The sequence below is a fragment of the Sorghum bicolor genome, chromosome 5 (assembly GCF_000003195.3).
Source record: "Sorghum bicolor cultivar BTx623 chromosome 5, Sorghum_bicolor_NCBIv3, whole genome shotgun sequence".
In the NCBI taxonomy this organism is placed as follows: Eukaryota; Viridiplantae; Streptophyta; class Magnoliopsida; order Poales; family Poaceae; genus Sorghum; species Sorghum bicolor.
This window is the reverse complement of record NC_012874.2, coordinates 326,762-352,770: the sequence shown is the minus strand read 5'-3', so window position 1 is coordinate 352,770 and position 26,009 is coordinate 326,762. Positions and strand designations below refer to the sequence as shown.

General features: G+C 42.4%; 4 protein-coding genes and 1 non-coding gene across 9 annotated transcripts; 4 read left to right on the top strand and 1 right to left on the bottom strand.

The window, feature by feature from the left end:
* On the top strand, positions 1,261-7,547 carry LOC8079969 (ubiquitin-activating enzyme E1 1). The gene is made up of 7 exons (XM_002450057.2): positions 1,261-1,417; positions 1,508-1,887; positions 2,829-3,046; positions 3,852-4,646; positions 5,000-5,868; positions 6,048-6,480; positions 6,665-7,547. The coding sequence occupies exons 2-7, from the start codon at positions 1,641-1,643 to the stop codon at positions 7,259-7,261; spliced, it is 3,159 nt and encodes a 1,052-aa protein (XP_002450102.1). The 5' UTR covers positions 1,261-1,417; positions 1,508-1,640; the 3' UTR covers positions 7,262-7,547.
* Positions 8,479-8,550, bottom strand: TRNAP-CGG. Its single transcript has one exon. It is a non-coding gene; the product is annotated as a tRNA-Pro (tRNA).
* Positions 10,880-14,872, top strand: LOC110435241 (protein MALE DISCOVERER 2-like). Of its 5 annotated transcripts, none has more exons than XM_021460641.1 (10): positions 10,880-11,014; positions 11,165-11,240; positions 11,466-11,659; positions 11,752-11,904; positions 12,036-12,138; positions 12,784-12,903; positions 13,016-13,257; positions 13,415-13,605; positions 13,690-13,822; positions 14,052-14,872. In XM_021460641.1, exons 4-10 carry the CDS (start codon positions 11,805-11,807, stop codon positions 14,633-14,635), a joined length of 1,473 nt encoding a protein of 490 aa, XP_021316316.1. In that variant the 5' UTR covers positions 10,880-11,014; positions 11,165-11,240; positions 11,466-11,659; positions 11,752-11,804; the 3' UTR covers positions 14,636-14,872. The 5 variants fall into 5 exon arrangements, with proteins under 5 accessions (XP_021316316.1, XP_021316317.1, XP_021316319.1 ...); XM_021460642.1 differs by having other exon boundaries at positions 11,165-11,258; XM_021460640.1 differs by having other exon boundaries at positions 10,881-11,014; positions 11,114-11,240.
* Positions 15,891-18,436, top strand: LOC8079968 (IRK-interacting protein). The gene is made up of 2 exons (XM_002450056.2): positions 15,891-16,136; positions 16,753-18,436. Exon 2 carries the CDS (start codon positions 16,820-16,822, stop codon positions 18,086-18,088), a length of 1,269 nt encoding a protein of 422 aa, XP_002450101.1. The 5' UTR covers positions 15,891-16,136; positions 16,753-16,819; the 3' UTR covers positions 18,089-18,436.
* LOC8079967 (SAM50-like protein SPAC17C9.06) lies at positions 18,810-22,173 on the top strand. The gene is made up of 4 exons (XM_002450055.2): positions 18,810-19,358; positions 20,248-20,730; positions 21,204-21,716; positions 21,808-22,173. The coding sequence occupies exons 1-4, from the start codon at positions 18,891-18,893 to the stop codon at positions 21,886-21,888; spliced, it is 1,545 nt and encodes a 514-aa protein (XP_002450100.1). The 5' UTR covers positions 18,810-18,890; the 3' UTR covers positions 21,889-22,173.

Sequence of the window (26,009 nt, the reverse complement as noted above, 5' to 3'; positions counted from 1 at the left end):
CAACAAATATTGAGGGGGGAGAGAGAGAGTAGGCATGTGTTTTGGGAAACATGCGTAAGACAAAAGGACACCTTCAAAACAAACCAGGAGATAATAAATGGTTTTGTAAAGTCTCCGTCTCGGAAGTAAGGCCAGTCTCAATGCATAGTTTCATGACACAGTTACCAAGACTATAAACTAGGTAACCGAGCCAGAGGAGTTTTATGGGGATGAAACTCCTCTCTCATCTGATGAAACTCTTTCATTTAATGACCTTGCCAAGTCAGCAATTTTACTTATGTGGCAACCTATTTAATGTGCATGACACTCTCATGAAACATGCATTGAGACTGGCCTAAGATGTTGGTTTTAAAGTTGCGAAAGAAAAATCAGAGTACGATGCTAGTTTAGGAAGGTAAAATAGACTTTTATATATAAGCTTTTATCTCCAACACAGACAAAAACTTTTGAGAAGTAAATAAAATTCGATCTCAAGTTTCTCGTCTATCCATTATGCAGCCCTAGTAAAAAATTTGCGTAATCCATTCCATTATACATAGTTGGCTTTCTCTTTACATCTCTATGGAACCGTGACCTATTAGTGCCACGTGTGATCATCAACGTAAATATTTGATTTTTCAACAAAAAGAAAATCGATTTTCACCAATTTTTATTAAAATATTATGATTTAGTTACAAATAATATAAAAATATTTTAAAAGTTGTTAAAATATATTTAAAATTTTAATCATATTTGTTTGGCTCCTTAATCAAAATCGCTAATTCCACACCGGTGATCATACAGCTGGCCCACTTTGCGGTCTCTCTCTTTGGCCTTGTTTAGTTTTATTTTATTTTTTTTTTTTTGCAAAATGAACATTGTAACACTTTCGTTTGTATTTGACAAATATTGTTCAATCATGAACTAATTAGACTTAAAAAATTCGACTCGTAAATTATAGGTAAATTATACAATTAGTTATTTTTTATCTATATTTAATACTTTATGCATGTGTTGCAAGATTCGATGCGATAAGTTTTTGTAAATTTTGTTAGGAACCTTTGTTTCCCCTACCAAAGGCCACGAAATTGGACACCTTTTTTTTTTTTTTTTGATTCTGAAATTGGACACCTTGGCGGGTAGGGCGGCGAACCAGATTCTCGTTTCAGCGCGTTGCAAGGAAAGCACAAGTTTTTGAAGACACTGTCAAGTGGTCCCATGGCCTACCTGTCAACTCCACGAGAAGCTTCGTCTCTCCCCTTCCAACTTCCATCCTCCACGCCAACACAACACCCGCCATCTTTTACAATTTAGCCCTCCGTCTCTTTTCTCTCTCGCGCACTCCTCCTCCGTCGTCAAACAAAACCCTAGGCCAGACCAGAGCTCCTGCAGCAGAGCGGAGGTCAGCTCGCCGGGCATCGAGTCCATCTCCTCCAAGGTGAGATCTCCTCGCCCCCTCCTGAATCCGCCCGACGCCATCTCTCCCTCGCGCTTCCCGCCTCACCTTGGCCTGACCCGATCCGCGCAGGCAACCGCCGCTGCCCCGGCCTCCGCACGACCTGGATCTGACGCGCCTGCCCCTGTCCCTGCCGCCCTCCTCCGCCTCGTACCTCCTCGCGGCGGCCGCCGTGCTCGCGATCCTCGGCGGCCTCCTACTCTATATGCTTCCCCGGAAGCGGGGGGTCGACGCCGGCGAGGTCCAGGACTTGCACAACAAGGCCCCCCGCGCCGCCGTCCCAGCTCAGGACAAGGACAAGGAGGTGGTTGCGGAGATGGCTGCCAGGGCGCCCGAGATCGATGAGGACCTCCACAGCCGCCAGCTCGCCGTCTATGGGCGCGAGACTATGAAGCGCCTCTTCGGCTCCAACGTCCTTGTCTCTGGACTCCAGGGACTAGGCGCTGAGATCGGTATGTCTGTCGCTCATCACAAACTTCGAGCTTATGTAGGACAGTAATACGTTGCAACTGGTTTACCTTAATCGTGCTGTGCGCTTTTAATTCCTTGGCCGATCTGATGTCGCAATAAATTGATGCTTTCCTTTGCTTGTGTAAAAGTAAGAGTAAGATGCTGCCACCAGCTGGTGTGCTGTAGGATTTCATATGTAGCTACTGCCTCAATTAGTTAATTCTCACCACACCTCCCTTAACTCATTATCACCAGATAGGACATACTTCTCATTGATTTGTTTCCATGTTGTTTGTATAAACACTTCAATAGCATTTGAACTTGTACAACAGAGAGCTTATCTTAAACTCTTCAATTTTCCTACAAGCACTCCTATTCATATGGATGCATTAAATATTCAAACCACCAAGTATAGTGCCTTTTGTGATCACACATGAATACTTGTTCTGAGACTAGCTACATTTTTTATTCTTGTGAACTGAATCTGTCTCAACGCAGCGGTGCCCCTAAGTAACATTCAGAATGTTAGTCTACACATCTTATGATGTCAAAGCTTTCTGCACTGCACATGCACATTAAGCTCACCCTGTTTTGATCCTCGGTACCAGTTGCTATCCTGAAGCGGCAACCGGTTGGTGGTCAGTTAGATCTCCTGTGTCACTTGGCCAAAGGATTGAACAAGTTTTACTGGGCATGGTAGCTAGCCTTGTTGCTTTTCTAAAATTGGATTGCTTTTAGTCACCGGCGCAACATGTGAGCTTCAGATCTAAAAGCAAAACTTGTTTGCCCTAGTGTGTCAGTTCTTTTCATTGTATCGATGTTTCGCGTTCAGTATATCATGTTTAACTTGTCCCTTTTAAATTGCTTATGAGAATTCAGATTATATCTTTTGCTCTTTCTATTTGTAATACATGATTTTCTTACGACCACTTAATTTCTGCAGCAAAAAACCTTGTCCTTGCTGGTGTCAAGTCTGTAACCTTGCATGATGATGGCAAAGTCGAGCTATGGGACTTGTCAAGCAACTTCTTCCTCTCAGAGAAGGATGTTGGGCAAAACCGTGCTCAAGCTTGTGTTCCAAAGCTACAAGAGCTTAACAATGCTGTCATTATCTCTACCATAACTGGTGATTTGTCCAAGGAGCAGCTTTCTAACTTTCAGGTACATGAGCATGAAATGACCTGTGGTTTGCTTAGGTGTTTTATTGTAAAAAATGTTTTTAGACTCTGCAAATTGACCAACAAACAGGTTAATATGTATCAGTTCAGTGACAAAAAAGTCATACGAATTCCAATTAACAATGTATTGAAAGAGAATTTTATGTTCAAATATACGTCCTAAAAAACAAACGGTGCCATGCGAAATACGCCTATAAAAAATGTGCAGAGGGAGTACTCAAAAGTTTCTGTTAATGTGTAAACTGCTTAGTAGAAATGACTAAATGGTTTATTAGCAGTTCAGCATCTGTTCTGCCGACACACATATTAGTTCAATGCATTTTCTTATTGCATATATTCTGTAACGCTAGCATTGTGCGCAAAGGGTTTTATCTGTTTGTCTAGTTTTATTGAAGTTTCAAGCCTTGCTCCTGTCTCAAGTGGTGTAAATTATTTTGTATGATACACTTATGTTATGTTTGGGTGAGCTCCATTGGATCTGTGCCTCTTTCTCCATTTTTTCTTGGACCTTGAGCTTTGGGGGGGGGGGGGGGTGGTTACATTGGGGGGTATTTGGGTGAGTTATCTGCTTCCTATTTTAGGTCAGGTTGTTGTTAAATTTGAAAATGCTGGAGCTGGAGCTCTCCCAAAGACATCACTTGAAAAATATTTTGCTTGTGAAACGGGATTAGTTGACTTAATGTATTGCATTTAATGAAACATTTTAATATATGCCTCTTTGATTTAGCCTGTTTAAAAATTTGGTTGCTCTATATTCTGAAGCTGATAACTTCCTGGTCAACTTACAGGCTGTGGTCTTTACTGATATCAGCATAGAAAAAGCAGTTGAGTTTGATGATTACTGTCATAGCCATCAGCCACCAATTGCTTTCATTAAGTCAGAAGTTCGTGGTCTTTTTGGCAGTGTTTTCTGTGATTTTGGTCCTGAGTTTACTGTTTTGGATGTTGATGGTGAGGAACCACATACAGGAATTGTGGCATCAATCAGCAATGACAACCCAGCACTTGTTTCTTGTGTGGATGATGAGCGCTTGGAGTTCCAAGATGGCGATCTAGTTGTTTTCTCTGAAGTGCATGGAATGACTGAGCTCAATGATGGAAAACCAAGAAAGATCAAGAGTGCAAGGCCTTATTCTTTCACTCTAGAAGAAGACACCACCTCATATGGCACCTACATTAGAGGTGGTATTGTCACACAGGTGAAGCCACCAAAGGTTCTGAAATTCAAAACCCTGAAGGAGGCAATCAAGGAGCCAGGAGAATTTCTCATGAGTGATTTCTCCAAGTTTGACCGCCCACCTCTTTTGCATTTGGCCTTCCAAGCTTTGGACAAGTTTAGGACTGAGTTGGCACGGTTCCCTATTGCTGGGTCAGCTGATGATGCACAAAAGCTGATTGATCTTGCTATTAGTATTAATGAAACTCTTGGTGATAGTAAGCTTGAAGAAATTGATAAGAAGCTCCTGCAGCATTTCGCAAGTGGTTCCAGGGCTGTTTTGAATCCCATGGCTGCAATGTTTGGTGGTATTGTGGGTCAGGAGGTTGTTAAAGCATGCTCAGGGAAATTCCATCCACTTTACCAGGTATGACTGTTTCTTCTTTCTTGAATTATATATAATATGGTATTCTATATTTCTATTTTCCCTTGTCACAAATGATAGATGTTTTAGAAAAGATCCGATCAAACTTCTGAACTTTGATAGTCTAAACTTATAAAATATATTAAGTTTGGAAACATAAAAGGTCGTATGTGTAGATTTTCCTTGCAAAGAACTTCCATAATATTCTAAGTTCATTACAATATATCCTAATAGAAAATTGTAGCCAAATTTGCACCTTGGGGACTGTTATAAGTTAAAAATTGTTTGAGAATATTAGTCTGGAGAGTATGTTTGCAGAAAATTTGTAATATTAATGTGCGGTCTTGATTTTACAGTTCTTCTACTTTGATTCTGTCGAATCTCTGCCAGTTGAACCATTGGAGCCTAGTGATTTGAAGCCAGAGAACAGTAGATATGATGCACAAATTAGTGTCTTGGGGGCTAAGCTTCAAAAGAAACTGGAGCAGTCAAAAATATTCATGGTTGGTTCTGGGGCTCTTGGATGTGAATTCTTGAAGAACCTTGCATTAATGGGTATTTCTTGCAGTCAAAATGGGAAGCTGACTGTTACAGATGACGATGTTATAGAGAAAAGCAATCTCAGTCGCCAGTTTCTCTTCCGTGACTGGAACATTGGGCAGCCCAAGTCCACAGTTGCTGCAACTGCTGCTATGGCAATTAATCCTAAGCTTCATGTGGAGGCCCTTCAGAACAGAGCAAGTCCTGAGACTGAAAATGTGTTTAATGATGCCTTTTGGGAGAGCTTGGATGCTGTTGTTAATGCACTGGACAATGTAACCGCAAGAATGTATATTGACTCCAGATGTGTATATTTCCAGAAACCACTTCTTGAATCAGGCACTCTGGGTGCTAAGTGCAACACACAGATGGTCATTCCTCACCTAACAGAAAACTATGGGGCATCCAGAGATCCACCAGAAAAGCAGGCACCTATGTGCACTGTACATTCATTTCCTCACAATATTGATCACTGCCTGACGTGGGCTAGGTCTGAGTTTGAGGGTCTACTTGAGAAGACTCCCACCGAAGTAAATGCTTTCCTGTCGAACCCTGGTGGGTATGCAACTGCAGCAAGAACTGCTGGTGATGCACAGGCTAGGGACCAACTTGAGCGAGTTATTGAATGCCTTGAGACAGACAAGTGTGAGACATTCCAAGATTGTATTACCTGGGCCCGGCTTAAGTAAGTTGTGCAACCCTTCTCTAGCCTGTGCACCATTGTTACTTAATTTGCATAGTTGATCTTGGAGCTGGAATGTTGGATGCGCCAGCTTAGTTTCACATTTATTTCACTGCACTCCCATTGAACTAGTATAAGTCTAATGATTCTTGCTCTTTTTTTTTGTTGATGGTATATATTAGGTTTGAGGATTATTTCTCCAACCGTGTAAAGCAGCTGACATTCACTTTCCCTGAAGATGCAATGACTAGCTCTGGTGCTCCTTTCTGGTCTGCTCCTAAGCGGTTCCCGCGACCTCTGGAGTTCTCATCTTCCGACTCAAGTCACCTGAACTTTTTGTTGGCTGCTTCTATATTAAGGGCAGAGACATTTGGAATACCCATACCTGATTGGGCGAAAAACCCAACGAAACTGGCTGAAGCTGTGGACAAGGTCATCGTTCCGGATTTCCAACCAAAACAGGGTGTTAAGATAGAGACAGATGAGAAGGCTACTAGCCTTTCCTCTGCATCTGTTGATGATGCTGCTGTTATTGAAGAGCTTATTGCGAAGCTGGAAACAATTTCTAAAACATTGCCACCAGGATTCCATATGAACCCTATACAGTTTGAGAAGGTCAGTAGGTCCAGCTAATCACTTCTTAAACCTTAATTTTAAATATTCTACATGTATGCACTGTAGCTTGTGTTAGATGCCTAATTTCTTTTAGCTGTTTCTTGGTGGGTATGCATGTGCCTAGAATGAACACTATCATGCATCCATAAGTTCAATGCTGAGTTATTTTCTTATATATATGCAGGATGATGATACCAATTTCCATATGGACTTGATCGCTGGCTTTGCCAACATGCGGGCTAGGAATTACAGCATCCCTGAAGTTGACAAGTTGAAGGCAAAGTTCATAGCTGGAAGAATCATTCCAGCCATCGCCACCTCAACTGCAATGGCCACTGGCCTTGTCTGCCTGGAGCTTTACAAAGTCCTCGCTGGTGGGCACAAGGTTGAAGACTACCGGAACACATTTGCGAACCTTGCAATCCCCCTCTTCTCCATGGCAGAGCCTGTGCCACCCAAGACCATCAAGCACCAAGACATGTCCTGGACTGTCTGGGACCGCTGGACCGTAACTGGCAACATCACGCTGAGGGAGCTCCTGGAGTGGCTCAAGGAGAAGGGCCTGAATGCGTACAGCATATCCTGTGGGACCTCGCTGCTGTACAACTCCATGTTCCCGAGGCACAAGGACCGGCTGGACAAGAAGGTGGTGGATGTGGCCAGGGAGGTGGCCAAGGTGGAGGTGCCTTCGTACCGCCGCCATCTGGACGTTGTGGTGGCCTGTGAGGATGACGATGACAATGACGTTGACATCCCGCTTGTGTCCATTTACTTCCGGTAAAGAGGGGCTCGCTGCCTGTTTACATGATCCTGCGCGATATTTGTCAGAAGGATCGAGTGTATAAGTTGCGAATGCAACCGTGAAACTAGATTCGGTTTAAGCACTGATGTTTTCCCCCGCTACCATCTGGGTAGAGTTGGCTGGGGATTGTCATTGAGATTTGGGTCACCGTTATGGAATTCTTGAGCATAACATCATGATAGTTACTGCATGGTACTGTTGTTGCTAAATGTTGTCTTAGTACTTGGGAAATGCATTTGACAGTGTGACGCTATTCTGGTTGCAATTTCCGTGATGTGTTTCCTGGCATAACGAATTTGTGTTGGTGGCATGTCGTGCTCACTTTGATGGTGTTGCATGAGGATGTGCGTGCATCGATCCACATGGGTGCTCGCACGACAATGTATGATTGTGATGGTTACGGGTTGGGGGAGGCAGCTCAGAGTGGGGTGGTGCTGTTGTAGCACGTTCGGGTTGTCTAAATGCTTGCCATAGACAAGCACAAGCTGACCACGTGTGAGTGCCGTTTGATGCACTATGCACATGCGCTTGTTTCTAAACAACTACCAACTTAATAGGTATAAGTATTTGGGCAGATAAAGACATGAAATAATATGCGTGAGATGGTCGCGACAAACAGAGAGGAAAAAGGAAACCCAATAAGATGTCTATGTGCTCCCTCTATATCCATAAAGAAAGTCGTTTTGAACAAGGTTTGGATTAAACATAGGGAATATAAATCTTGATTAACTTTTAAGCTGTTAAATTTGGAAATGTGAAAACCATATGAATAGATTTGTCTTGAAAAATACTTTTCATAAAAGTATACATATACCATTTTTTGATAAATATTTTTATAAAAACAAGGAATTAAAGTTAGACTTTGGAGACCGTATCGTTATCTTAAACGGCTTTCTTTATGGGTATGGAGGGAGTATTGCCTATATGCAAAGAAGCACATACAGAAAAGCAGGACCTGAACTGAATGTGAGCACAAAGAAAACCATTATCTTAAACGGCTTTCTTTATGGGTATGGAGGGAGTATTGCCTATATGCAAAGAAGCACATACAGAAAAGCAGGACCTGAACTGAATGTGAGCACAAAGAAAACCAGAAAGGAGGACCTGAAGGTTAAAATAATAAAACTCTCAGGACCTGAATGTGGCACAGATGTAAAATAGGAGGACCTGAAGGGGAAAAAAAAATAGGCAAAATGGGGGTGTTGCGAGAATCGAACTCGCGACCTCTCGCACCCGAAGTGAGAATCATACCACTAGACCAAACACCCAACTGTTGGTGTTTGTGTCAGTGGAATTATATTTAACGAATTACTGAAATGGCAGCAACCGGTTGGTTCGTTGGTGCGATGACCCAAGGCGTTGTTTAGTTCATATCGAATCTTTAGACGTATGCATAAAGTATTAAATATAGGTAAAAATAAAAACTAATTATACAGTTTGGTCGGAATTGATGAGGCGAATCATTTAAGTCTAATTAGTCTATAATTGGACAATATTTGTCAAATACAAACGAAAGTGCTACAGTGTCAATTTCCTAAAATTTTTTGGAACTAAACAAGGCCTAATTTTGTAGGCCGATTTGCATTGATGGGCAAGGATACAAACTCGATGTGTTTGTCGTGTGAGTTTGGAACATGCGTGACCCACACACACATGCCGAATTTAATCCTGCATGTTGTTTAGCCATCACTTGTGTACTCTCTCTAATGCATAGACACACCAACTAATAGTGTAGGAAAGAAAAAAATCAAATGCACATTTCAACTTAGTAAATTTAATGAGGAGCAACATCAGGCAGCAGGAGACGATTTCCTGCACAAATCACCATCATATACTCTCTCTCGGTTCCAAACTATAAGTCACTTTTATTTTTTTTAGTACATCGATTTTGTTATATATCTAGATATAACTCCAAATCTCTCTATAATATATGTTTAGATATATAGCAAAATAGATGCATAAAAAAAAATCAAAGCGCAACTTATAATTTGTAATGAAAGGAGTATTATATGTGTCTTGGAGTTTGGAATTGGCTCGGCTATATAGTATTTTTATATATCAGGGAAGAAACTGATTGAAGCCTTCTACTTAGAAGAAGCATCGGTGAGGTAACACACCCAAAGGTTAACTTGTTATCATAGATTTATAACTAAAGTATGAGACGATAAATTAAAGATCATCAATTGTTTGATGCGAAAAATTATATGACGCTCGATTCTAGTAGCTTGCAAGCATCAACAATCCGTTCACTGCTGCCTTTATCTCAGTGTAGCAATAGAGTTCAAAATTGTAACTAGTATATATATGCCCCCCCTGAAAAAACTTAAAAAAGTTTCTGAGCGATCTTTATCAAACATAATCGTTGTTCCTTGTTGTCCAATTGCACAACAAAAAGCTACGGCGAGTTAGTAAAAGATAACCCTCCAACTTTGACTAATTATAGTATTTTGATACCAAATAGTAACAATGAACTAAATGTCAGATACTTTAAGGGTTGCTAGCATAGTTCAGCTAGTTGGGTTCTATGGTGGAATTTGTCCATTTGGATTCAAGTCACCGTCTTAATATAAGTGTGCGTATTTTCTTTTGGATTTATTCTAAAACTTGATGACAATATTCTTTCGATGGTAGGTGATGGCGGGTCTCGTAAAAAAACCAAATCTTACTACCAATCTAATATATGGTATTTGTATTGAGTCTGCGCTCCTCAAACAATTAAATTATTTGACACGGTCATAGCTATGGTGACTAGTGACCCATCAAGATATGAGGTAGATGGCATGCAAAATTGGCACGAAAATGCGAAACAGGTCCATGACAAGGAACATGGCGTGCTAGACTTCTAATTGAAAAGGTCTACATCTTAGATGCTCATAGTTTAGTTTTTTTATTGGCAGTGATTGATGACGTATTGACGTGTCCATTGACAAGAAGATGCATATGGCCTTTTTTTTTTATCTAAGGCCTTGTTTAGTTTGCAAAATTTTTGGTTTTTGGCTACTGTAGCACTCTCGTTTTTATTTGACAAATATTGTCCAATTATGGAGTAACTAAGCTCAAAAGATTCATCTCACAAATTACAGGTAAACTGTGCAATTAGTTTTTATTTTCGTCTATATTTAATGCTCCATGAGATCAAAAATTCGATGTGACAAAGAATCTTGAAAATTTTTGGCAACTAAACAACGCCTAAGATATGTCGTCGGCAAAGTCATTTAAAGACGTATATACAGATAAACAATGTAAAATTCAAAAAAGTAAATACGGATGCACATACATCAATGCCTATGTTTGCACCATGGTGCTGCGTTTAGCAAAAACGAATATGTCCATAAAAATAGAACACGTCAAAGGTAGTAGTAGAAAACCGAAGTTGTGTGGAAAATCCAGCAAGTTTACTAGGCCTTGAATCCTAGCTAGACTTGGCATGTGTCTACCAAATTGTCGAAGTACACTGTCTACGAGACGTTCCTGGCTAGTCACGTTTGGTGGTCCAGTTATAAATAAAAAAAAAAATACTTCAAAGAAAAATAAATAAAAGGAAATTTCCATGTGTTGGGCAATCAATCAGCCAGCAGCCAAGATGCATATTCACATCACCGTTGCTTATCTGGCTGCCCACAAACGGACGGAGACGGACAGAGAGACAGACATCCTCCAAATTCCAAAGTCCAGTCCACCAGATTGCATGCACTTGAATATTCTGCTCCTGAGAAGCTTCAAGCTTTACAGGTACTGCAAGAGAAGATCCTAGCTGTAGCTGTTCCTATTCAGTATTCTCTTCGTTGGCTTTTCCAGTTCCTTCGTTTGATTTGATCCCCAACAAGACAGTAGCTGCTTCCTCTGTCCTGATTGGTGCTCCTTTGCTGCTTGCTCCTGAAGAGTCTACAGGAATGACCCAGCCTGTAGATTGGGGCATCCTACTAGAGTGAAGGGAAGCTGCTTCTCTTTGCTGCAGGTTTGGTTTGGCTTCTATGTGAGCCCTTCCTTCTATCCCTCTTCTGCCTTTGATTCTTCAATTCTAACTCACGGGAAACCCCATGTGGTTGATTCTTTACTTCAACAGCTGCAGTTCTTGGATCCTCCCCCCTACTTTTCTGTTTCCTTTTTCCCTACATACATGTTTCACATCTTTTTCATCCTGAAAACTAAGCACTCCGTCCCCTTTTATGATATCTTGCAGGGGAGGGGGTCAAACAAATGGAGATTATTCGATTATGGCATCTCGATTCGTTTCTTGGTGTGGTATGCAATCCAATCCAATCCAACCCAATCCAATCCAATCCCATAGTGTGAGCTTTCCGACATCTAGCTACTAGCTAGCTAGCTAAGCTTGCTTGCTTGCTTGTACAGTCAGTCAATCACCACGCGTCACAGGTAAACATTCGAATCTCTGGTGGTGGTGAACCTGTTTTATTCTCTCAATTCCCTTGTTCTTACTCTCTCTTTTAACATGCATCCTGCAATAGGAAGAAGAGAAGAGGTTTGGGGCTCTTTGCCTGGGCTTGGGGGGCACACAGAAATGGTGGAGATGCGCAGCATCAGAGCTACCGCCTGCTTCTTGCTCTTTTCCTTGCTTGTGTCTCAGAGGCTTGGGTCTTGTGCTTCCATCAATGAACAAGGTGTGTGAAAAAAGGGCAATATTAAAACGGACAACAAACTAGTTGCTTCATTTGATTCCTGCCTAAACATATATTTTTTTTTTGAATGTCCTGCCTAAACATATATTACATACTGGGGTTGTGTTTTTCAGGGAGACCTTTCTTGAGATTTGGTGAGAACCTAGCAGATGAACCTACTGGATCTTTGTCGAATCAAGGAGTGAATTGCTCAGATGATGGTAAAGCGGTGGCGCTGTAAGTGCTGCTCTCGTTTAACCTTCATTTTTTCTTCTGCAAATCTCAGTCCTTAGTACATTCAGAGTTCAGGGTAAACTGTCTCTTAGTTAAAATTGAATGTATTATAGGTACCATATAGCCAAGTGTGTAGTTGCCCTTGATTTAAACCATTCATGTAACAGGACCTTATTACAGTTCATGATATATTTTGCTATCGCTTGCTATTGTAAAGTTTTAGCTTCCAACACCAGGGACAGTCAAAATCAAACAATTCTAGAGCAAGCTATGTTTGTCAAACGACAGTTTTGACTTTTGAACATTTCTTGATACCCTTTTTCCCCTTTCAAATGGACAATCTGTGTATGTCCACTTGTTGGGATTCAGGCTAAAAAGCTAATATTTAAAAAGGAAACAGTGGCAACGAAATTTTAAATATTTTCTTCGCCGTTAACTTTTGTGGACCTAGATAGATTATAAATGGACAAATTCTCGTCGTCTTTATGGACCGATACCTGCAGGGACGGGTAACATGCAAAATCTGAACTGCTAAGTCAAACTGCCATCAGACAGTTCATAAAAAAGACGTTTGCCAGAAAAGCAATTCTTTCAGATCTATAAAAATAGTGCCACATAAAAATTAACATCACATGACCATCTCTGCAGGTTACCCAAGGGTTACAAGTTATCTGGTGAATTGCCATCTGACTTGCACAAACATACAGAGATGATTTCAGAGGGTCTATCTGATGAAGCGCTGCAATCATGCAGGAAAACCTTAACAAAGTCAGTCTCTTGTTTCTTTGTTTTGCTAGATGTAATTCCCTAACCGTACATGCACATTACAACTTCACCACAAAGTCCATTCCTTAGCCTATGTACAATTATTCATCCACAGGGGCGTTATCCAGAGACGACTCCAAAGCCCAAACGTCAAGACAGATCATGTTGACCCTTCATCTTCATCCAAGTCTTTACCTCGCTGGGCAATCTACATAATAGCCATCGGTGGATCGCTTGTATTTGTGGCTGTAGCTGCTGCCACTGTGTATATACTCTTCTCTCGTCGAAAGAAGGATACCACTATCATGCCATGGTCTACTGGACTCAGTGGACCACTCAGTAAAGCCTTCGTGGCAGGTCAGTCTTTCACCATCAGGAGCTTATGGGTTAAACCGAATGGGCACAATTCATCATACTAGTATACATATAATTTCATCAGGCTGCTTGCATATAAATTGCCTTTATTTGCAGCGTGGCAGTTACTTATGTGATATTGTACATACTGTGTGTTCAGGTGTTCCTTCTCTAGGAAGGGCAGAGCTACAGGCAGCCTGTGAGGACTTCATCAACGTAATCGGCTCCTCGTCTGACTGCACGCTGTACAAGGGAACTCTATCAAGCGGAGTCGAAATCGCAGTAGTCTCCACTTCAGTTAACTCTGCCAAAGATTGGACCGACAGGTCTGAGGAGCAATTCAAGAACAAGGTTATTATGTGATGCGCTAAGCTATATATGGTCAAGTAGTTTTTCACTGTTGTGTATACTGAACGTCAACCGGTTCTGTTTCAGATATCTGTTCTGTCAAGAGTGAACCATAAGAACCTGCTGAACTTGCTTGGTTACTGCACATGCGACGAGCCATTCACAAGAATGATGGTTTTCGAGTACGCTCCGTGCGGTTCCCTCTTCGAGCATCTGCATAGTGAGTGCCCTCTGCATTTCCATGCCTATAGAAATAGAGTAACACTCTTGCCTTTTGCTGCTGATGAAAGACAGCATGGTGCTAACTATTACTGTTAGGCAGTGTTGTTTGTTTGCTGATGAAACAAAACAATGATTGATATCTGAAGAACATGCATGTTGCCTGCAATGATTGATTGTTAACTAGCTAATAATAGAGTAATTCCTGCTCATGCATGCATGTTGCGCAGTTAGAGAAGCTGAAGATCTGGACTGGCCTGCACGGCTGCGCATCATCATGGGAGTAGCATACTGCCTGGAGCACATGATCCAGCTAGACCCACCAGTGACGCCACCAACCCTGAGCTCCTCATCCATCTACCTCACCGAGGACTACGCAGCCAAAATCTCCGACCCCGAGCTCTGGAAGAAGGTCGACGACAAGCAGGACGCACAGACCGATGACGACGTCGTGTACAGGTTCGGCATCCTGCTGCTGGAGGTGATCTCCGGGCGGCTGCCCTTCTCCGAGGACCACGGCCTGCTGGTCCTCTGGGCGTCCAGCTACCTGGACGGCAAGAGGCCGCTGCGTGGGATGGTTGATCCGACGGTGAGGTCGGCCGTGCCTGAGGAAGATTTAGAGGCGCTGCGCGACGTCGTGAGGCTGTGCCTGTGCGTGCGCTCGGACGACGGGGACGAGCAGAGGCCGGACATGGGCGAGGTTGTGAGAGCGTTGAGAGGCGTCACCGGGTTGTCGCCGGAGCAGGTGACGCCGAGGGATAACCCGCTGTGGTGGGCCGAGCTTGAGATTGCCTCGGCGGTGGAGTCGGACTGAAGTTCAAAACAAATCGTCAATTGAATTTCCTCTTTCTTTGGTCCTCATTTTCTTTTTGTATATTGTAATTTCTTTTCTTTTTTTTTGTTTTGCTGCTGATCACTGCCAAGAACCTACAAATTTGTAAGAAGTACGAGTTTAGAGCATCTTCAATAGTTTGGTAAAAATTATTTGCCAAATCTTGTGATTTGGCAAGTTACTAAATGATATGATAAGTGAAAAAAGATGTTTCTCCAATAGTTTGTCATTCCAACTTGGTAAAATTAAAAAAATAGGTCCACATAGTACCTAATCCGACCGTGGGCCTCCTCCTCGCGCCATGAAGATCCTCGCTCCTCACGTATGTGAAAGAGGCTGCCGCCGGTTCCTTTGCACCGTGACACTATTCCTGCGGCGGCGCCGACGAGGACACACTCGCCAGAAGCTCATCTGCTGCTCGCTTCCTTCCTTGACTGATCGAACAGACACTATACCGTGGTGATGATTGACTGTAACCACAAGAAAGCAAGCATGTGACCTGATGCACCGGTGATGCCATACATCTAGCTATGCATTGGTGGTCTTGAGCCGAAGCAAACAATATACTAGAATATTGGTGGGTTCTGGTTGTGCTTGTGCAAGACATGATTTTTGTGGTTACACTAGGGATGAAAACGGTACGGATATTTTCCGACCATATTCGAGACCGAATTCATTTAGAAGGGTTTAAATATGTCCGTATCCGAGTCCGAATATTCAACATCCGATACCGTATCCGTATCCGAATACTTAAATCGTATATTTATGATGTCGACATCCAATCATATCTTATCCGACATGATTGACATTATTCGTATCCGAATCCGAATCCGACCAGAAATATGAAAACAAATATGATATCGGTGATATCCGTCCGTATCCGATCCGTTTTCATCCCTAGGTTACACTGATTCTTGAGCCATGCATCTAGCTATATTGTTACTCTGCCATGCATCTAACAATATACTAGAATACCGGTGATGACATGATTTACAGTTACACCCATAGCAAGAGACGTCAGTGTAACTGTAGCATGTAGTACAATATCAATGTCTTTGTATGGGTGGGTTCTGCTTGTGCTTGTGCAAGACATGATTTTTTTTTTGAACGCAATCAAGAAAGACATGATTTTTGTGCCAAGGCCAATTAGCATGATCAATGAGACATCAACTACTAGAATGCTAGTTTTTTCGACCCGAGATAAAACCCAATTTCTATTCGTCAGACAGAAATACATGTGTATAACAGAAAATGGGCTTTTATTTAGTGACGCATCAAACCCACGCACCGCCGGCTCCATCTTCCTCGCAGCGCCGGCGCAGATCTTCTGCTCCTTCCCCCACTTGCGCTCAGTGGCGCTCAGGCTCGGTCCCAGGGATCGGCGGCGTCCAGCGACGGAGGGGCAGTCCCAGGCTCGGCGGCGGCTCCCCCTCCCGCCTCGCGCCCTCGCCTCCGTCCTCCGCGCACCGGCCGGCGACCCTGCGTACGCACCTCCCTCTCCCCTCCCGCCTCTGCTGTACCGTGGGAGCCCGGCCAGCTGCCCAGGGTGGCCGGGCCTTGGCTCCGCCGGTGGTCCATAGTACCATACCATGTGTCTATTTTTGCTCTTTTGCAGTTTTCCAAACCTCCAATAACTAATACCCAACACTCCAAAATCCCAACAGCTTTGTGACGCTGACCTTCCCAGTATAGCATGTCTTCAAGGATTCAAGTGACCAAGTGCCTCAAAATGGATCCTAGTGTCAAAAATAGTGAAATGGATTTTACTTTAGTGAATGAGCTCTGACCAACCAATATACAATAGTGTTGCAATCAATCATATTTTTAAGTTCTGTGTTCTGTTTGGCTTTTACCTAAGTTGTGGTCGGATTGTGGAGACCTGCTGTTGGGTTCATAATTCAGACTGCAGCGACCAATGCTTGCCGTAGTGTGCTTTCCTCGAACCACCTTTTGTTTCGCTTGTGCTACCATTGTATTTACAGTATAGCAGCTTTGAACCATCCATATGTTGTCCAGGGAACACTGACTGTAGCTACTTTCAGTGAAATTCATACCTCTTGTTGTAAATTTGTGACCTGAACCGAATAGTTGCTTTGCAGGTGGATGTCAAATTTTTGTTGACAAGTTGAAGACTACTAACTAATTTGATCCTGAGGTGAAGAAGTAATGATCCGCCCAGGCTCAAAGGAGTCACAAAATTATGATATCAATAATCAAAGAGTTCATCCTCAACCAATTGATGAGAACATGACTCAGAACGGGGACTCAATGGACACTATGATCGGGAGGATATTCAACAACATATCCTCTTTAAAATCTGCATACATTCAGCTGCAGGAAGCGCACACCCCTTATGACCCTGACAAAATCCAGGAAGCTGATAAGCTTGTCATAGAGGAGCTTACAAGACTTTCAGAACTCAAGCATGCTTACAGAGAAAAACATCCTAAGCCAGTAGCTGCATCTCCTCAAGATTCGCGCTTGCTTTCTGAAATACAAGAGCAGCAGAATTTGTTGAAGACCTATGAGGTCATGGTAAAGAAGTTCCAGTCTCAGATCCAGACTAGAGATACTGAGATAACCCATTTACAACAGCAAATTGATGAAGCTAAACTTCGGAAATCAAAGCTAGAGAAGAAACTGAAACAAAGGGGCCTACTTAACAAGGAATCAGAGGAATCTGACGAAGAAGAGAACTACTTCTCTATTGAGTTGACACCAAGTTTGTTTACATCTGCTGTTGATAACGCATACCAGTCGATACATGACTTCTCAAAGCCTTTGATCAACATGATGAAGGCTGCAGGTTGGGATCTTGATGGGGCTGCTAATGCCATTGAACCTGGTGTGGTTTACACAAGAAGGGCCCACAAGAAGTTTGCTTTTGAATCCTATATTTGCCAAAGAATGTTCAGTGGGTTCCAAGAAGAGAGCTTTGCTATCAAGGATTCTAACATCAGTTTTTCCAATGAGGCTTTCTTCCATCAATTCCTCGCAGTGCGAGCCATGGATCCGCTAGATGTCCTGAGCCAGAACCCGGACTCAGTATTCGGAAAGTTCTGCAGAAGCAAATACCTATTGCTTGTGCATCCAAAAATGGAAGGTTCTTTCTTCGGCAACATGGATCAGAGGAATTACGTCATGAGCGGTGGCCATCCAAGGACACCTTTCTACCAGGCATTCCTGAAGCTAGCAAAGTCCATATGGTTGTTGCACAGGTTGGCGTATTCCTTTGATCCAAAGGCAAAGGTATTTCAAGTGAAAAAGGGAAGTGAGTTTTCGGATATCCACATGGAGAGCGTCGTGAAGAACATCATCCTAGAAGAGGGTGCAGAGAGGCCGAAAGTTGGCCTGATGATTATGCCTGGTTTCCTGATTGGGACCAGCGTGGTACAGTCCCGAGTGTATCTGTCAGATGTGAAGTACGCTGACTAACTGAAGATGCCACAGTACACAATAAGCCTGAGGGTACTTTGCTTCTTGGGAGAGCTACCAGCTGCATAAGTTTAAGGTGGACTGTGTGTGTCTTGTATGTAATGCGTGAGACCTGTTGTTTCTCTGTCGTGCTGGTTTGGACGCCTTTGTGAAGATTTCCATGTGCTATGTGATTCTGTCCAATGGGCTTTTGCCGTTTTCAGGATTAGTACAATATGTTCCTGTTTCCCAATGTTGCGTTTCCCTGTGCTATACTGCTGTGTAATCCTGCCCAATGTTTTGTACATGTTATCAGTGTGATTGGAGAGCTTATCTGATGATTGTATAGGCTGCACTTCTCATCTGAAATGTTTTTGCCCAATCAGATGATTCTATTGCATAGTTGTGTGCTGAAAGTGTTCCATGTCAAGTGTTGTAGCTTGGGGACTTCATCATTTCGAATGTGTTGTAGCTTGGGGACTGATATGGTGGAATACACAGCATTAGTGCTGCTGTGTACTTCCTAGTTCCTGTTCTTCTCCTTGTTTCTGTCTTAGGTTTGGGCTCTTGTTCTTCCATCTTTGAACAAAGTGTGGAGAATTTTGATGGGCAATGAAAAAACAGATGACAATTTAGTTGTTCCATTCATTTGGATTCCAGCATAAACATTTATATTGCAAAAAAATAAATAAAAAAAATCACAAGTCTCTTCCTTTTCTCGGTCAGAGATGCTTTAACCATCTGCGAAGTCCATTTTTCAGAAGAGAAGCAAAGTAAAGTAACAGACCACACTCCAGGTTAGTCTCTGCTCTCAACTGCTGCCATGGCAGACACCGACCCCCCTCCCTCCGTCACCCACGACGATGACGAGGATGATGACGATGAAGAATTCGATGACGACCTGGATGACGAAGCCGACGACGGCGGCGAACCCCCGGCGTCCTCATCCGAGGCGGCTCGCCTCGAGGCCGTGCTCCGGCGGCTGACGGCGGACGAGGTCCGGATCCGGGTGCACCAGGTCACGATCCGGGGCTGCGACCGCACGCGCCGCGCCGCGGTCGAGGCGGCGGTCGGCTTGGACCTCGCGCGCGCTGCCACTGTGCGGGACCTCGTGCGCGCCGCCGCCGCGGCCGGCGACCGGCTCCGTCGCCTCGGCGCCTTCGACACTGTCTCCATCACCCTCGACGCGGCGCCGCCTGGGATCCCCGGTAGCGCCGTCGTCGTCCTCGTTGACGTCGCGGAGGCCCGAGGTCGCGCTGCCGGTGATTTTGGCGTCTTCGCCCACACGCAGGTACCCATCCAGCTAAAAATGTCTCATTTTGTTTTTACAGAATTGATGAGTTGTTTGCATCTTGCAAGTGATCAAATGCTCTTATAGGAATCAAGCGAATTCAGTTTTCTGCTTTGCTTTTACCTATTTAGATTAGGTTGTGTAGTTTTTGACCATTACTCTTGCATCGATTTAGAGAGCTCACACCAGAATCTTAGTGAATTTGAACTAAATGACGGCGTTCTCAGTGAGCAGTGCAATCTTATAGACTGTTGGTCAATACAATTAAGTCGATCTTCCTGACCTTGCTTTCAGAATAATCACTGAAGACCAAGAGAATATCACTTATTAGCTGGTGTTATACTAGTATTGGTACAATGTCTTGGATGATGGAAATGACTACTAGGACCATTGAGTTGTATCTGTTTGTTTTAATGTGATTTGTTTAGGGAAAAATGGAACAAGTAGCTGTTTCATATAATTATGAGTTACCTTCAGGTGCATTGTGGAATGGATATGTGGTTTTGGTTCCTGATTTCTACTTCTATGGTTCTGGAGTAAAGTCAATTAGTTTCCTGCATTTTCTGGTTCAACATTGCAGTTCATTGCAGGACTTTTGTCATGCCCTGTCATTTTCTCTGTCCCAAAATCATACACGCTCTGCATGGCTTGGATGAAAATTATTCAAGGGTATCTCATGCATTCTCCATCAATTAGAGGTGCATTTAGCTTTGGATTTGTGCATACTGTTTCTTCCTGGTAATTTGACCTAATATGATTGATCTTCAGAACCTACTCTGTTATGATAAATGGCGATTTAATGCCACTTATATCATATGCAGGACTTCAATTGATTCCCAAATTCACTTTCTCAAGTCTCACCCATTTTCTTCATGTCAACCTTTTGCAGACTAGATCATGCTCACTTGAAGGTTCAGTGAAGTTGAAGAACCTATTTGGATTCTGTGAGACCTGGGATGCATCAGGCGCTCTTGAATTAGATAAGACAGCAGAACTAAGTGCTGGAGTCCAAATGCCTAGAATCGGAGCAATACCAACTCCGCTAGTGGCTAGAATATCATTTCTGTCTGATGACTGGTTAAAGTCCTCGCTCAAAGAACACCTGATGGGCGTTTCTGTTGGCTTGCTCTCCACCATGAACCACAACCTTGCTTACAATTTGACATGGAGAAAATTAACTGATCCAACTCGCATGTCATCCAATTCCGTACAGGAGGAATTAGGACATAGCCTTTTGTCCTCTATAAAGTACGCATACAAGGTTGACCAAAGGGACTCAAGCATAAGACCTACACGTGGATATGCTTTTCTGTCGTCTTCTCAAGTTGGAGGCCTTGCACCAGGGAGCAAATATTCACGATTTCTTAGGCAGGTATATCTTCCTTTGTCCTTCTTGAAAACTAGGCTTTACATAACACACCTTTTAATTGAATCCTAAGTGACCCTTATTATTGTCTTTTTCTTAGACATCATTGTGAATCTTTGATTGAATATTTGAAACTCTATTGTAGTTGTACCTCCGGCTTTGCAAATTCATGATCAATGTTAACAATGCAGATTATTGTCAGTCAACCATTCTCCCAGTAGATGTACCTTTTGTTGTCTGACCACTGACCAAGGGCCAAAAACTTTCAAAATTCTGTGCTCTGTTAAAGCATCAAAATACCAGCTACCCCTTTTCAGTCCTTGCTCATGGCACAAAAAAGTAGTTTAAATTTCTGTGAAAATGATTTCTGTGTTTTTATTATCTAGAATCTAATGCACTCTGTATTAGGCTTTTTTTAAATCAACAACTGAACTGATTTGAACTGAAAGGTATTTATTATTTTCTTCATTGTATATCAGGAATTTGATGTTCGTGTGGCTTTGCCTCTGGGTGTGCTGAATGGCGCTCTCAATGCCGGAGTGGCTGCGGGAGTCATCCATCCATTGGAAAGGGGATCCACAGGATCTGTCTCACCACTTTTAGAAAGATTTTACTTGGGTGGTAATAGGCCTCTTGTATGCCGCTTGGGTGGACCATCTTCACTATTAGGCTTCAAAACAAGAGGACTGGGGGCAACAGAATCCAGAACATATGACCCCAATAATTCTGACAATGGCACTTCCAGTTCTCCTGAGCTAAATGGACTTGGAGGTGACATAGCAGTGACAGCCTTTGCCGACCTGTCATTTGATCTGCCTCTGAAGCCGCTCAGGGAGCTGGGAATTCATGGCCATGCCTTTGTCTGTGCTGGAAATCTTGGTAAATTAACTGAGTGTGATCTAAGGAAGTTCCCTGTTACTGACTTCCTACAAACATTCAGAAGTTCTGCAGGATTCGGCGTAGTTGTGCCAACCAGACTGTTCCGCATAGAGGTTTACCCCTTTACATTCTTCAGTTTCTTCTGTTAAAGTTGGTGATGAATTTGCCACAAAGAAGTTAACACTTTGTTCTCCTCTTGTCCAGATGAATTACTGCTACATCCTAAAACAGCTTGATCATGACAAGGGGAAGACAGGCATACAGTTTAACTTTTCATCGCCCTAATTTCTCTGGCAGCGTTGTCTATTTATTAAGATGAATATTCCAATTTTTCCCTCACTATTCTGATCTTCTTATGGAGGAGCCTGTCTAGAACTGCCACATGTAAAAAGAAAGGCTCTCACGCTGTAACTATAAGTGATAAATTGTTTGTACTGTGATATGCATTTGATGCTGTGACCTGTAAAGCACAAAAGCAAACAAGGTTGGGAGCTTAAGTTTTCAACGCTGATATGCATGTTTTGGACTGGAAATTATGGAACAGCGTTGTCCAGAGATTTTCTTGAATAAGCTAACGATTGTTGCCTCCGAACTGTTTGCCTGTAGAAAAAGTAGGAACAGATGAAGCAAATTTTGGCTATGCTATGGCATGCTGAACAAAATTTTCCATGATGGTTTTGTTGCGAATTGGATATCAAACTAAAAATGTTTTCTTTTGACACAACGGAGTTGCATCCAACTAAAAATGATCCAGGGCTGCCAATGGTTTCTGTTTGGATATTTCTCTCATCTTTTGATCTTTTCCCCCATTTTGTTTCTTCTTTCTCCAGTTCTATTTTTTTTTTCCAGCCTAAATAAACCGATGAACCAGCAGTTCTGCCGTCACACTCCAACGGTCCACTCCGCTCGTCTCTCCCTGTTCGCCGGCGCCGTAGGGCCTCCTCTCCGCCTGCATTGCCCGCCGTGGACCTCTCCCTCTCCGGTGGATTAGGTGACGGGGTTGCCTCTGATCGATTGCCCCAGGTGCGAGGACACGAAGAACCGCGGCGAGAGGTTCTTCAAGTGCCCCAGGAACCACGACGGGGTGAGTGCTTTCTTCCTTTGTGATGTCCATTTGCAAGATTATCAATCTTGGCACCATTTCATTTGTGCCAGTTACATGTGCGAACCAAAATGCTTATGCTATGCGTGCTAGAAGCTTTTGTTTCTCTTTGAAAGCATTGCCCTGTGCTTACTGTGATGGAAAATTTCTGAACTTGGGACTCGATTCCTGTACTTACTGTGATCCATTGTGCCGGTGCCATGGTCTTGCCGAACTTACTTCTTCCAGCCAGAGTATGAGAAGTACTTGCATAAGCAAGGGTATTGGGACACCGTTCTTGGCCTGAACTTGGGAATGGAAGAGGTGAGGAGAGTTGGTAGGGACGAAGAACAGAGAAGGAATAAACAATAAAGAATTGTGTTTGTTTTTTTTGGTCTGATCTCGATGGCATCATCTAACCAGAACAGGTCTGATCGATTTCAAAGGGGACAGTAGTGACATCTCTATCCAGGTGCTACGTGCATCGTTTTTCTGCAGGTGCAGGTGAGAGAGGTGACGCAGCCGACACAGCCAACACACACATGAATGGATGAATGTGTATCAACGACAGGTCTGACAAAGATGTCCTTGAACAAATGACGAAGCAGCAGCCAACGAATTGAAGCAGTCGAGTTTTTAAGACCGATCCTTCAAGCACCACCGGTTGGTCTAAGAAGTTGCATCACGACTAATTCTAAACGGAGAGTTGTTGCAGAGCGATCATGTCGCTTTAATTCTACTGTACATGATCAACGAATTGATTCAACAGCCTACCCGTACACACACATGAAGTTCCAATCAACAAACGAGTTTTCTGGATTGTGTCTGCCCACTAGTAGAATGTAGTTTGACGGATGAACCTATGACGATAATGGTGAGTACCACACCCTTGCTATGTTTCTATATATATGGTCCCTACCATGTAGTCATACTACTTCAGTTCTTTTTTTTTAAAAAAAAAATGTTGTTCAGCTTCTTCAGTGTTGATTTCCTTTTCCCTTTTGGCAAGAGCTTTCCTAACACTCTGATCGCTCTGTATCTCTTCTCTCCAATAATTAACAGGGCCATGCACACACTGCAAGTGATAAAAAATGATTGTACTAGGTTCTAGATTTAATGTTGTGACTTGTAAAGCACAAAACCGAAAGAAAAGCAAAAGATGAAGGAAGCTCCAGTTTTCAATGCTGATCTGAATGTTCAGGACTGGACTTGATGAAATTGGGTTGCACAAACATCTCTGGGTTGTACAAACATTGTTGGCAAGCAACAGAGAGTGTTGTCCATTCTTAGGACTCCATTTTGTGGTAAGAAAAAAAAAGAGTAGGAATGCTTATGCAAATTTTATGTTGAAATTCCAACATGTAGGTTCACCTACAATGGATCTGTTACATACTGGATATCTCTGTTCTCACTGAAGTGAAATGCCAGATTGAAATGTCTTGACAATGACACAGTGACACTACATATCCTCCAGATTTCAGAGGGGATGGGGACAAATTAATTTCTATCCAGATGCTATATATGTACATCTTGCAGAATAGAGGCATTTTTCTACATGTGCAGGTGAGGTAAGGTGAGGCAGCCACCAATCTTGACTCAGGCACAACACACAGATCAGGCCAGATTGGTGAATTTGTATTGATGCTGGACAAACAGAGTCACACATGACTGAATGCATCAACGCTTTGACAGAGATTTTTCTTGTTCTTTGTATGCCTTAGCCTTTGGAAGTTTTGGAACCAGTGACAACATAGATATATGCAGTGCAGAAGAACCAGCAGCCAGGCAGTTGAACTATAACACTGATGATCAAACACCCTTGATCAAGTCAGATGTAAGAACTTGTGCTATAAGCAAGCATACATTTGGAAACATATAATATGATTGATGCAACGCATGAGAATAATTCAAAATGGAGTTGTTAGTTTAATTACTTGGTTGCCTTATCTAAAAAAATGTCAATTTTAATTGTACTGCACGTGAATTTTGTGTGTGATGGATGCATGATTGGATTCGACAGACACATATGCATATCTAGTCCTAGTCAAGGAATTCTCTGGATGCATAGTCGGTGGTTTCATAAGTCTAGCTACTAGGAGAATTGATTGATGGTTGATGATTGATGGAGATGCATGGCACCTAAGGTTTCTTAGGAGCTGCAGTTGTAGTACCACAGTACCGCACGTACCCTTGCTGCTATCCACCCTAAAGTTTGTGTAATTAATTAAGTAGTTTGGCTCTAATAAGCAAGCTTGACTTCTATTGTTTACTATCATAAAAAATAAATTTACCTAACAAATTATATAGCTAACATTTGAACTTCTACATACCCTATCCCACCACACCAGATTCCGGTTCTCTTTAGCACTAATTCATGTGCTTACTTTATTCTTAGCTGAAAAACACCTTTTCTTTCTAGCTGATCCAAATTTTTAGTAGTATATATAGATACATTTTGTCAAAAGTGGACCTTCTTAATTTTTTGAGTACTTAAGCTGTCAAGCCGGTCAAGTTAATTAAGTGCATGCTCTGAAATGGGAGAAGCAAAAACAAGATGCTGTGATGTATACTAGATCAACGCTTAAACAAGAAAATGGAGCCATTTCTATTGGTGGCTAGAAATTCTGTCAATTTAGACCACCTCTAAAAATAGATGCATCATATATAATAAAATTCATAACTTTTTCAAATCAAGTCGGATAAAGTCGATATATGGACATAATAGCCGTCTCTACAAACCCATTTTGACCGCACCTACAAGTTCTTTTATGTAGTAGTGTAAACGCCTAAAAAATACATGTTTTCTTTGTAAAAAAAGGTACCATGCATGCATGCTCACAAATTTGGCTACTGGGAGGCTAAAAGTTATCTAGTCGTTGGGTACACTAGCTCCAATTTTAAAACTAACAGTGATGGAGTGCACAGTGAAAATTCTATCATGAACTGAACTGAAAGTGCAGTTAAAAAGACGTATCTGAATTTGCTCTCTTCATTTTGAATAATTGTAGTCTCAAAATAGATGGGAAATGCGGCAAATTGAAATTAAAGAGTCATGATGTCTAGAATATGTATGGAGAAAAGGTAAAGCAGAAGGAAAGAAAACAGAATCATGAGGATAAGTAATAATAGGCAACAACTAGTATTTACACGTACTGCTAAACGGTACTAGCAATATGTGGAAGAAATGTCACTTTCTTTAGAATTTTTAAATAGATACAAGAGTCAAAAGATAAATTAATTGTGTACAATAGGTACCTAAAAGATAAAGTGCCATGGGATTGATTTACAGCATCGTTGAGCCAAAGTTTAGTTGAAGTGTCTTTTG

Coding starts and splice junctions, on each gene's coding strand:
- LOC8079969 (XM_002450057.2), top strand. CDS start 1,641: ATGCTTCCCCGGAAGCGGGGGGTCGACGCCGGCGAGGTCCAGGACTTG. Junction 3,047..3,851: donor AGCAGCTTTCTAACTTTCAG/GTACATGAGCAT, acceptor GTCAACTTACAG/GCTGTGGTCTTTACTGATAT. Junction 6,481..6,664: donor ACCCTATACAGTTTGAGAAG/GTCAGTAGGTCC, acceptor ATATATATGCAG/GATGATGATACCAATTTCCA.
- LOC110435241 (XM_021460644.1), top strand. CDS start 11,805: ATGGTGGAGATGCGCAGCATCAGAGCTACCGCCTGCTTCTTGCTCTTT. Junction 11,905..12,035: donor TGCTTCCATCAATGAACAAG/GTGTGTGAAAAA, acceptor TGTGTTTTTCAG/GGAGACCTTTCTTGAGATTT. Junction 13,606..13,689: donor AGGAGCAATTCAAGAACAAG/GTTATTATGTGA, acceptor GTTCTGTTTCAG/ATATCTGTTCTGTCAAGAGT.
- LOC8079968 (XM_002450056.2), top strand. CDS start 16,820: ATGATCCGCCCAGGCTCAAAGGAGTCACAAAATTATGATATCAATAAT.
- LOC8079967 (XM_002450055.2), top strand. CDS start 18,891: ATGGCAGACACCGACCCCCCTCCCTCCGTCACCCACGACGATGACGAG. Junction 19,359..20,247: donor GCGTCTTCGCCCACACGCAG/GTACCCATCCAG, acceptor AACCTTTTGCAG/ACTAGATCATGCTCACTTGA. Junction 20,731..21,203: donor ATTCACGATTTCTTAGGCAG/GTATATCTTCCT, acceptor ATTGTATATCAG/GAATTTGATGTTCGTGTGGC.